The 11836-nt window shown below is 45.4% G+C and overlaps 1 protein-coding gene across 1 annotated transcript; it reads left to right on the forward strand.

The window, feature by feature from the left end:
• Window positions 1–291: 291 nt before the first annotated feature.
• On the forward strand, window positions 292–8051 carry LOC309819313 (10 kDa heat shock protein, mitochondrial-like; the record flags this gene model as incomplete). Its single annotated transcript, XM_082649419.1, has 2 exons — window positions 292–349; window positions 7571–8051. The coding sequence occupies 2 exons, from the start codon at window positions 292–294 to the stop codon at window positions 8020–8022; spliced, it is 510 nt and encodes a 169-aa protein (XP_082505545.1). The 3' UTR covers window positions 8023–8051.
• Between the last annotated feature and the right edge of the window lie 3785 nt (window positions 8052–11836).

Below are 11836 nucleotides of genomic sequence, written 5' to 3' on the forward strand. Positions count from 1 at the left end.
GCCAAAGGGCTTTTTGGACTGCAGTTATGGAAACCCATACGAGTTGGTGAAACTGACTCTGAGAGCCAGGAGCGATCTGGGCCCCAGATGGGGCAGGAACCAATGTTATGCTATAAGGTACCCAAATGATGTTCTCTCAACTCCCATCTCTGCCTCTCATGTTTTCCATCCCAGTGGCTATTGATGAAGAGAAGACTCTCCTGAAGAACGATGTGCAAGGTCCCAGGAAAGAATGCCTTGCCTTTCAGGTACCCTCCTTGGGTCAGTCATCAACAGTCCACAGCTAGGACCATGTCGACCCTGGCGTGGGTGAGGCACCTGTCAATCAACTGCGGTAGTGGTACCAGTGGTATTGGGGTGCAGGGAAAGGGCCGTTTCTATGCACATGCACCAATGAGAGGTGAAGGGAAGGGCATCCTTAGAACAGAGGTGCTGAGAGCCCCAAAGTCATCCACAGCACAGAGCCCAGATTTGCAGGGCCCTTTGTAGTTTATGCAGAGCTTGTTCATATCATCTCCACTGCTCCATCTTCAATATTCCGGGATTCTTTTTTATATACATTTTACACATGAACAGACAGAGGCTCGAGGACATTCAGTGACTTTTCCAAGGCCATACAATTACGAAATCCAGGGACTCCAACTCCAAATTCTATTCTCTCCAGTCTCTCTGGCCATTGTCATACAGCGATGACCATCTCTTACACCCAGTTAGATCTCTGACATCATTGAAGTCTTAAGGAGGTTGGAAGTGAATTTCAAACTTTTGAGACTCTCAGGGATGATACTCCCAATTAAACACTGAGTGAAGGTTACAAAGAATATCTACAAGTGTTCACTATAAGAAACACTAAACATCGCGAAGCCACGTCGTTCCCCACATGCGGTAGAAACTAAGAGATCTGCTGGGAACTTTGTCTGGAATCAGAATCATATTCAGCCTCACATAAAAACAAGTGGGAATATTTGTTTCCTGGCCTGCTGTGGTGTTCCCCAAGAAACACAATCGCTCCCAAGATGTCTGAGAGTAATCCCCACCAAAACGTCAATGGTGTCAATGTTTCTAGTGCTAAATGTTAATTTTGGAAATAAAAAATAAAGTAAGGCCACTATTTACATGAACTCTCTGAAACTAAAAGACATAGGAATAAGGACAACACACTTGTCTTTCTCCATGAATCATATTTCAAATGCATATTCTCCCCACCTAGTCTGGTGTTACTGAGGCCCCTTATCACAACCTCAAAAGTCCTGGACACATTTGCTCACACCCTGATGATGATTTCAATAGGCAGCACATTCAAAAGATACGCAAACCCTAACTCTAACCCTAACCCTGAGACTGGATGGTCTCAGCTTTTCTGTAAGAAAGTTGGGAGTGGATGCCTTCCCTAAGGGTCACCAGGGATGGGGACTCACGCTGCACACACTGTGAGCCCATGTCATGACTTGGGGCTTATCCACTGCCCTAAACTCCCCAACTGAGTCAGCTGCCTGGGTCTCCTCATGACCCCGGCCCCTTCCTCCTCTTCTCTGCTGGCTGCTCCAGTCTTTCATTCAGCAGAAGCTTTTTCCTGTTTCGAATATGAATGATTTCAGCCACTTATTTTCTTCCACTTCTCAGATCCATCTGATGAGCACAGCTGGCCCCAGAGCAGAGCAACACAGAGGAAGGTGGTGGGGTAGGGGGTGGGGAGCAGGTGGGAAAAGGGAGCAGAAAATGCCATCCTTATTCTTCTCCTTGTCACAATTATATCTGCAAAAGGACACCAGTAGTTGTGTTTCAGAGGAAGACAGAGGTAAAACTATGAAAAGCAGTGCTGCTGCGTTATAGCCCACCAACCTTGCCTCCACACCATTTTCATGCAGTTAGAGCTACTGGCGCCAGGGCCGGGAGACTTCATTCCCAGGTCCCATCCAGTCTGAGGATTCTCAACAGCTGGGAGAAAGGGTGAGGGTACAATTTAAAGTCCTCACAGCCGGATGCATCTCTGGATTCTAAGGTTCCACCATGTGGAGGTGTAGCACCACTGCCGTGTGGACTCGGCATCCCTGGGAGATGGAGAATGTCATCCCTCCCAGATAGACCGGGGCCAATAGCGGCCAGGGACCTCTGATACCATGGCGGTGGCTGCGTGGGTGGGTGGTCAGAACCAGCAGGGACTGTGAAAACCAAGTGGTTGAACCCATGCCCAGAGATTCTGATTCAGGAGGGCTGGGAGGGCCTGAGAATGTGCACTTCTAGAAAGTTCCCAGGTGATGCTGATGCTGCTGGTTTGGGACCCTAAAGCTTTCGTTTTATAGATGAGAACCCTGAAGACCTCAGAGGGGACGCCATGACTGGAACCCAGGTCTCTTGACTCAAAGACTCAAAGAAATCCTCTAACAAGAAGGAAAGAAGGAAGGGAAGAAGGAAGGAAGGGAGGAAGGCATTAAATAATCTTAAAAAAAAGAAGAGAAAGCACAAAACAGCTCGCAAGTCTGAGTGTGTGGGGAGGGCACAATTCCATCTGGGACCCTGGGATGAGGGCGCTGGGGGGCTGCAACTGGCTCCACTGCTCAGCTGCCTTCCAGCCTATGTCTCACAGGAACTCAGACAATGTAACTAACTCCTGTGGCCTGCAGAGCCCTCTGGGCCCACCTGCCCTCAACCCACTAATGGCAGCCTGGGGGCAGCATACACTGCCTTGAGGCACCAAGCCTGCAGGAAGAGGTGCTCCCTTTATGGAACTGCCCGAGGGAAGGTCTCAAGGAGACAGAGTCAGAGGTCAAGGTCCTCTATGTAAGTAGGGGTAAGAATCAGAGAATTGGGACATTTACCAAGGTGACTTTTTTTTTTATTCAAGTATAATTAATTTACAATATTGTGTTAGTTTCAGGTATACAGCAAAGTGATTCAGTTATACATTTTTTTCAGATTCTTTGCCATTATAGGTTATTACAGGATATTGAATATAGTTCCCTGTGCTAAAGAGTAGGACCTTATTGTTTGTCTGTTTTATGTACAGTGGACAAAGTAGGAGTCTAGGATTAACAAACACAAACTACTATACAAAGTGACTTCTTTTCCCAGAATATTCGTGGTGGAAACAGTGGGCTGAGAGGGAGAAGTCTTGATTGCTAGTCTTGACCTGACAACGAGCCGTCATCTTAGGTGAGTCACTTGGTCCCTAGGAAGTTGGATTTTGTTAAATATACAAAATTAATGATTTATTAGGGATTTTTCCAAATTTTCTATTCCATCATTCATCTTATTTTTTGGTTTTCTTGCTTTGCCCCTCTTTTTGAGTAGGAGGGTCAAGAAAGTCACATCTCTGCTTCTAGTCTGTAGAATAGGAAAAGCTTACCTAAACGGGTATTTGTGACATGGGCCCATGATGAGGGAGTTAGGTAACCCAGCAGCTAAAAGGTTTTCTAGTCGGCTTTGTGTTGACCAGGCTGACATGTGTTCCTATGATCTGCCATGAAGTGGATTTTATATTAACTGGCCTTCAAGAATATTCCACAGAGGGGGCCTCTACCCCGTTTGAAACCTGCCTTCCTGCAGCTCTCCTGGGCCTCGTCCTTCCCCTCCAGCTCCCAAGGACAAAGGTCCTGGGGCGCAGGGCTCGGCCGGGGATGCTCTTTGTCTCCATCTCCGTCGACACTCTCCTTAAATGCATTCATACGTGAAGGCTCTAAACAGCACCTGTGCGACGCAGAGGAGGCCACAGCCCTACCTCCAGCTCAGACATCTCCCTGTGACTCTGGATTTCTGTGTCTGCCTGCCCTCCTGACGTTTCCACTCACTCCAACCCAGCCTCACCCGGCCAGACCTCTTCACTTCCTACCCCACACCCTCTCCAACCCCTCCTCTTCCCTCCCTAGCTTAATAAACAGCACCGGCAGCCACCCAGCTTCCCAGCCTAGAACCTAAGCCTTCCTGATTTCTTCTCTTTTTCCGTCCCTACATGCAGCCAGTGGGCAGATTAGAACACACATCACATCTCTCCCCTTCTCGTGGCCTCCATGTCCCCACCTTGGCTACTTCCTAATATCTCTTGCCCCACTGCCTGATACCCCTGCATCCTTTACCTGACTACAATCCAAGCCCCACACAGCAGGCAGTGACTTTTTTTAAAAAGCAAAAACCAGATTTCATCACCCCCAACTGAAAACCTCCCAGTGTCTGAAACCCAAACTCCATGGCCAGGCTCACAAAAGCCTGTCCTGCTCAGCCCTGCCTCCCTCCCCGGCATCCCGGGCCCCACGCCCCGCCGACCAGCTGGCCACCTTGGGTCCTAACCTGGAGCTTCCTTCATCTGTTGTTCCCACTGCCTGGCTCCTCCCCCTGGTACAGGTCTCACCCTGAAGGTCTCCTCTGAGACACTCTGCTGACCGTTCAGGCTGAAGTGGGCCAGGCTCTCTCTGCCACACCACCCTCAGTTCTCTGCACCGCAGTTATCACCGCCAGATCATTTCCTTGTTTATGTGTCGTCTTCCCCACCAGGATGTGGGCATGCTCACCTCTGCGGCCTCAGAGCCCACGCGGGACAGTGGCTGGCCCCTAGGAGTGCTCAGGAAACACTCACAGGGCCCCAATGATGCGACACTGGCAGGGCTTCCTCTGGGAGCAATAGCCCAGGGGCAGAGCGGGGACAGAGGCCAGCGCCAGGGGTCTTGTCCTGCACTGCTGGGAATAACCCTGCCGCAGTCACGCAGGATGGCTCTTCTAACCACCTTCCACAGAAAGCACCACAGACTTCGCACCCAATGCGAAGGGCCAGGTGGCACGTGGACACTGAGAATGACCCCCAAACTGACTTACCTCACCTCACCTCCTGCCCACAAGGGCACTCAGAGGACCTGTGCGGCTCTGCATCTCAGCTCAGCTTCCCAGCTTTTCCGAGCAACTCTCCAGGAAGAGTCAGGGACGCCCTTTCTGATAAACTGGGGTAGGATCTGTCTTCTTCCCCTGCCGGCATCCATCGGGTACCTCAGTCACTTCAGTTCCCACCCTCTGAGCTGATTCTGGCTTGGTGGTGGCTGTTATCCACCAGGATCACCAACCTGGAGTGGAGGGGGCATGGGAGCTGCTGGGCTGCGGGGGTCCTGGGGGAGACCAAGGCCAACATCTCCCTTCCCTCCAGCCTCCACGGCTCCCCTTGGGACAGAGGGTCACCTCCTGCCTGCCCTAGTCTCCCCTGGCCTCTCTGCTTACCATCCTCCATTACCCCTCCATGGTCCACTGTTGCCTTCTTCCTAGAAAGCATCCCTACTCTTGTCTCTGCCTCTTATGAACAGAATGACATATGTTTCCTGCTCATTCTCTGTCACTATTAAATCACAGCTCTGGAAGGGGGAGGGAGGTGTCATTTTTTTAAGTCTTCCTGTTTTTGTGACCAGACCTACCAGTGGAGGGCTTACCACCATCTCCCTGTCACTTACAAAAGGCCATTCAGTTGCCCTCCAATGCATGCTTCTCTAATTAAAAATGATTTGGAGCATCTTTCCTTTGCTTTTTAACCTTGTGATTTTCCTGTCCTGTAAAATGCCTGAACAGATACTTTCCCCTTTTTTCCATCTGGGCTTTTCTTGGTTTCTGTTGATTTGGAAGAGGTTCCCTGCATATTGTTCCTCGAAATTGGTGAGATTCCCCCCAGAATGTCATCTTACTGTGGGTGCTATCCAAGGTCACTTTCATTGAACAGAAATTCTTAATTCTGATGTGATCAAATTCTTTTTTTTTTTTGCCTGATAATTTGTGCTCGTCAGGTTCATTTAAGTCTTCCTACAGCTAAACCTTCTTCAATTAACTTTATAATTTTATCTTTCACATTTAAGTCTTTTTAACCTCTGTATGTGGTGTTTGGTATAGATCCAGTTTCCTTTTTCTCTATATTCAAATTTCCCTCTATGGAGAGTTTCTATACAGAAACTTTCCTTATTGATTTGTGGTTCCACCTTAACGTATATTAAGCTCCTGTCCTATGGAAGTCTGTTTCTGAGCTCCTTCTTCTGTGCTGTGGGTCCATTTGTCTGTACTTGCACAAGACCACAATTTTTAATCACTAGAGATTTGTGGTATGCCTTAATATCTGGCAAAGTAACTTTACACTGACAGCTAGATCTTTAAAGAGATTATTTAATAACTCTATCTCACCATGCACAAGGCAATGTAATAATCCCAGTGATATACACACCTATTCTAATATAAAATGGTCACTTCCTATTTTTGTTGAGTGCCCATTGTTACTGGTATACGATGGGGGGGAATGGGAGAAAACTATAAATGATAAATGATTGCTTCATTCATTCACCAAATATTTATTAAGCACCTACTAAGTGCTAGCTGGCATTGTTCTAAAGGCTGGGGATGGAGTAGTGAACACAAACCAAAAAAGAAACCCTGCCTTCATGGAACTTACAACTGAGTAATGGAAATCAGGAAATCATTTCAACAGCCTCTCCTCCCCCTAGCCTACTGGCTAGGGAATGTCCCTTCCCTGGGTGTCCTGGGTAAGAACCTACTCTGGCTTTTTGAGTGAGTGTTTCATGAGAAGAGAGACCATTTTAACCTGCAAGTAAATAAAATGTTATTGCTTCTCTTAGGGTTTATAGGCAACCCAGATCTATGAATTAATTTACTCAAGATTTAATTTAAAAATAAAAATCAATGTTATTTAGGTTCATTGAAATAACAGCTAATTTCTTTTCTCTCCAGAGTTTAGTCATTGTTCTGATATTGAATAAAGATCTGTAAAAATGAAGATTAAAAATACTGCTGTTATGAATCTTTTAAATGATAATACAATCTAGTTATGTTCATTATGTGTTTTTTTAGACTGAAAATGAGACTATCCCTGAAAACGGCAACTTGGGACTAAAAGAAATCTACACAAATTCAGATCTGCACTCTCCTTCTCATCCCAGGGCGAGGAGTGACACAGGAGGACGCAGTTCATCCTAGATGCATGCACAGGCTTTGCTGGGGGCCTCTCCCAGCCAGTGGGTGATCCCAAGGTACCTAAGGTTTCCAGTCTACCAGATGCTCAGCTGGAGGAGGGCTGACTGCAGTTTTTAGCACCAAGGTGGTTTCACTTCATTTGCTCAGAACAGTATTGTAACATGGGGCTCAGACACCCTCAGGGGTTCGGCCAGAGAGCCGACCTGGGGGAGATAGGTTTACTATGCTCCACAGAGGCTTTAGAGTGAGGGAGAGCTGAGGGAGGAGGAGGAGGAGCTATGACACACACAGTTATGGACTGGCTGATCTCTCTAGTATTTCTGAGAGGGGACAACAGTGGGCTGGGATTCCTGTTAACTTCCTCTGTCCTCCCAGGCAGGTCCCACAGAGGGTGCCTCCTCACCCGCCTTTACAGAGCACTGGGGTTGGGAGCACCGCTGGGCAACATGGGACATAGTTTGACCTCTCTGTACTCGTAGGTAAGCCTCCTAGGACACACAGAATTCTGAATGCAGCCAGTGGTGCTAAGTGCTTTCCCCTGCACGGAGCTTCGAGCTCTTCCCTCTTCCTCCAAGCCTGGCACCTGGGCAAATGCTTTAACAGTCTTGTTCCCGAAACCCTCAAGATAACCCCGTGAGGACGGTGCATCGTTCACATTTCACTGAAGGCCGAGATGAGCCTTGGAGAGCCTGCACAAAATACAACAGGAGGGTCTCTTCCTTGTGGCGGCGGCTAGGGAGCAGAGTACGAACTGCGGCAACCAGAGTCACGGCAGGACAGGCATTTAGAAAGTTTCTTCCCCTCTTTGACCGAGTATTAGCTGAAAGAAGTGCAGCCAAAACTGTAACCAAAGAAGGCATTATGTTTCCAAAACAATCACAAGGAAAAGTATTGCAAGCAACAGTAGTAGCTGTTGGATCGGGCTCTAAAGGAAAGGGTGGAGAGATTCAACCAGCTGGTGTGAAAGTCGGAGATAAAGTTCTCCTCCCAGAATATGGAGGCACCAAAGTAGTTCTAGACGACAACGATTATTTCTTACTTAGAGATGGTGACATTCTTGGAAAATACGTTGACTAAAGTAAGTCACTACTGAAATGGCATCACGTGAAGCTAGCTGCCCATTCCACTGAAGTTCTGAAAACTTTCATCATGTAAATAATTTCCATGTTTCTCTTTTATAATAAACTAATGATATCCAAACTAATGGGAAAAAAAGGCAACAAGATTCAGAGCAGGAACTGTAACTGAGCAGGACCCCATGGGGCCTTCGCTGAATAGACACCCTCTACCCCCATGTCCTCTGTCTGTCTCTTGTCTGCAGAGAAACCTTAGCTTCTTAGGCCTTCCCTGATTTCCAAAGAGTAAATTTAATCAGAGAAGTGAAAAAAATGCAGAAAGAAAGGAAACAGTTAAGCAAACCAAAATAATAATAGTTTAGCCATTAAACAAAGTCAAAGCTCTATAGTCAAGAGCTATAGATAATACTCTGAGCCATGTCGTTTGAGCTATTTTGCAGGTAATGAAACCTCTACCAGGTGGAAGAAGTTAACTGTATGCTGCCCACAAGCACATAGACCCCAGACCAGTTGGAACCAGAAGGTTGATGGTGTTGACTCCCTCGTCACCAACCAATCAGAAGAATGTCCACAAGCTGATCACACACTCCACAACTCCCCTCCCTCACTCAGTCTCTAAAAACCTTTCCCTGAAACCCACTGGGGAGTTTAGGTCTTTTTGAGCATTAGCTGCCTGGACTCCTTGCTTGGCTCCTGCAATAAATGCTGCACTTTCCTTCACCACAACCCAGTGTCAGTAGATTGGCTTCACTGCACATAGGCAAGCAGACCCAAGTTTGGATCGGTAACAGAACCACGGCCATGTTTACTAAACCTGAATCTCTGCATTAGTCAGGGTTCTCCAAAGAAACAGAACCAGTAGGGTGTGTGTGTGTGTATGTCTCTATCTATATGTCTCTATTTTTTCTCTATTTACCTACCTATCTGTAACAGAGGTTGATTTGAAGGAATTGGCTCCCATGATTATGGGGGTTGGCAAGTCCAAAATCTGCAGGGTGGACTGGTAGGCTGGAGACTCAAGGAAGGGATGATGCTGCAGCTTGAAGCAGAAGGCTGTCTGGAGGCAGAATTCCTTCCTCCAAGGCTGACCTAAGTTTGTTCTCTTGAGGCTTCAGCTGATTGGATGAGGCCCACCCACATCATGGAGGGTCATCTGCTTTACTCTGGGTCTACTGATTTATATGCTAATCACATTTTAAAAACACCTTCACAGCAGCATTCAGATGTGTTTGACCAAAATATGGATACTATGATCTAGCCAGGTTGACACATAAAATTAACCATCGCTGTTTCCATAACTGTTAAACATAACGTAAAAGAAATTAAGAACAAAAGTAAGCTTCTAGGTTAACTAGGACCCCACATTTTTATAGCACTTCTAGTTTTTATTCTACATATATATTAGACAGAGGTTTCTTTCCAACAGCATTCTTGTGCAAACATGAAAAGAAAATTAAGATTTCCTGGAATTCTTCATCAATGATGCCCCATGTCCTGACACCTCAGGAGCGAGGATGCTGTCAGAGTTGCCTCTGGGATGTTATTCCAAGCTGCAGACACCCCTCAGCAAGCTGGGGGGTGGTGTTTTATTGCTTAGGGTGGGCTGACTGTTTTTTTTTATGTATTTCAGCAACAAACAAGAAATGATAAACTCATCTACCTCTAGAGACCTTCCTTCTTTGGGATACATAAAGCACTTGATTCTGGTGGGCAAGGAAGTGCAGACTCACAGTCATGTCTTAAAGAGGCTTACCCGTTCCGTTAAGATGAAATCCAAGTGCCGCTCTCTTCCCCCCATCCTTCTGTGCACACAGCACCATCTCTCTTCAATGCAGGGCCAAGTGTAACCCCTCTGAAGATGTTTTAACCAGCAAATCAAACTCAGCACATGAAAAACGGTGACACCATAAACTGCTGTGACCAGGTGTGCACAAGCCTGGGCCATGACAACTGGACCTGCGCGGGGCACGACTCCCAGCAATTTTAGAGGTGATGGAATGTGGAGGAGATGTGCATCTTAGAATCCATGAACTATTCCTACAGCTCATTCACTAGAAATACTGAATCTTCAAAAGTGGCCCACCATCCAGTGAGCATGAAACAGCCTGAAGAGGGGGCGGCATTGCCATCTGTATTTACCTAATATATTACCTTATTACTAAAACCTCTTAAGTTTCAAGCTGACATTTCTTTACTTAAATAGATGTCATCTCCTTTATAAACAGGCCAACCACACAGCCCAGTTTTCCTGGAAGAGCAAATTATAAATGGTGCTCCTCTGTAAAGTGTCCAATTTTGGACAATCCCCACCTGCAAGGTCAAAACCCTTTCTTTAAAATTAATATTTATTGGAGTATAGTTGCTTAACAATGTTGTGTTAGTTTCTGCTGTACAGCAAAGTGAATCAGCTACAGTATATATATATCCCCTCTTTTTTGGATTTCCTTCACATTTAGGTCACCACAGAACACCGAGTAGAGTTCCCTGTGCTACACAGTAGATTCTCATTAGTTATCTATTTTATACATGGCAGTGTATATATGTCAATCCCAATCTCCTAATTCATCCCACCCCTCCTCCCCTCTCCCCATATCCATATGTCCATTCCCTACCTCTACGTCTCTATTTCTGCTTTGCAAACAAAGAACACTCTTTGACATAAATTGCAGCAAAATCTTTTTTGATCCACCTCCTAGAGTAATGAAAACAGAAACAAGAATTAACAAATGGGACCTAATGAAACTTAAAAGCTTTTGCACAGCAAAGGAAACCATAAACAAAACAAAAAGACAACTCTCAGAATGGGATAAAATATTTGTAAACGAAGCAATCTCCAACATATACAAACAGCTCATGCAGCTCAATATCAAAAAAACCAAACAACCTTATCAAAAAATGGGCAGAAGACCTAAACAGACATTTCTACAAAGAAGACATACAGATGGTCAAGAAGCACATGAAAAGATGCTCAACATCATTAATTATTAGAGAAATGCAAATCAAAACTACAATGAGGTATCACCTCACACCAGTCAGAATGCCCATCATCAAAAAATCTACAAACAGTAAATGCTGGAGAGGGTGTGGAGAAAAGGGAACCCTCCCACACTGTTGGCGGGAGTATAAAGTGGTACAGCCACTATGGAGAACAGTATGGAGGTTCCTTAAAAAACTAAAAATAGAACTACTATAAGACCCAGTAATCCTAACTCCTAGGCATATACCCAGAGAAAACCATAATTTGAAAAGATATATGCACCCCAATGTTTGTTGCAGCACTATTTACAATAGCCAGGACATGGAAGCAACCTAAATGTCCATCAACAGAGGAATGGATAAAGAAGATGTCGTACATACATACAATGGAATATTACTCAGCCATAAAATAGAACAAAATAATGCCATCTGCAGCAACACAGATGGACCTAGAGATTGCCATACTGAGTGAAGTAAGTCAGACAGAGAAAGACAAATATATGACATTGCTTATATGTGAAAACTAAAAAATGATACAAAATGAACTTATTTACAAAACAGAAGTAGAGTCGCAAAGGTAGAAAACAAACTTATGGTTACCAGAGGATAAGGGGGGATGAATAAGTTGGGATTGACATATACACACTACTATATATAAAATAGATAACTAATAAGAACCTACTGTATAGCACAGGAACTCTACTCAATACTCTGTAATGGCCTATATGGGAAAAGAATCTAAAAAAGAGTGGATATATGTATGTATATGTATAACTGATTCACTTTGCTGTACACCTGAAACTAGCACAACACTGCAAATCAACTATACTCTAATAAAA

The sequence above is a fragment of the Grampus griseus genome (assembly GCF_964374135.1).
Source record: "Grampus griseus genome assembly, chromosome: 2".
Lineage (NCBI taxonomy): Eukaryota > Metazoa > Chordata > Mammalia > Artiodactyla > Delphinidae > Grampus > Grampus griseus.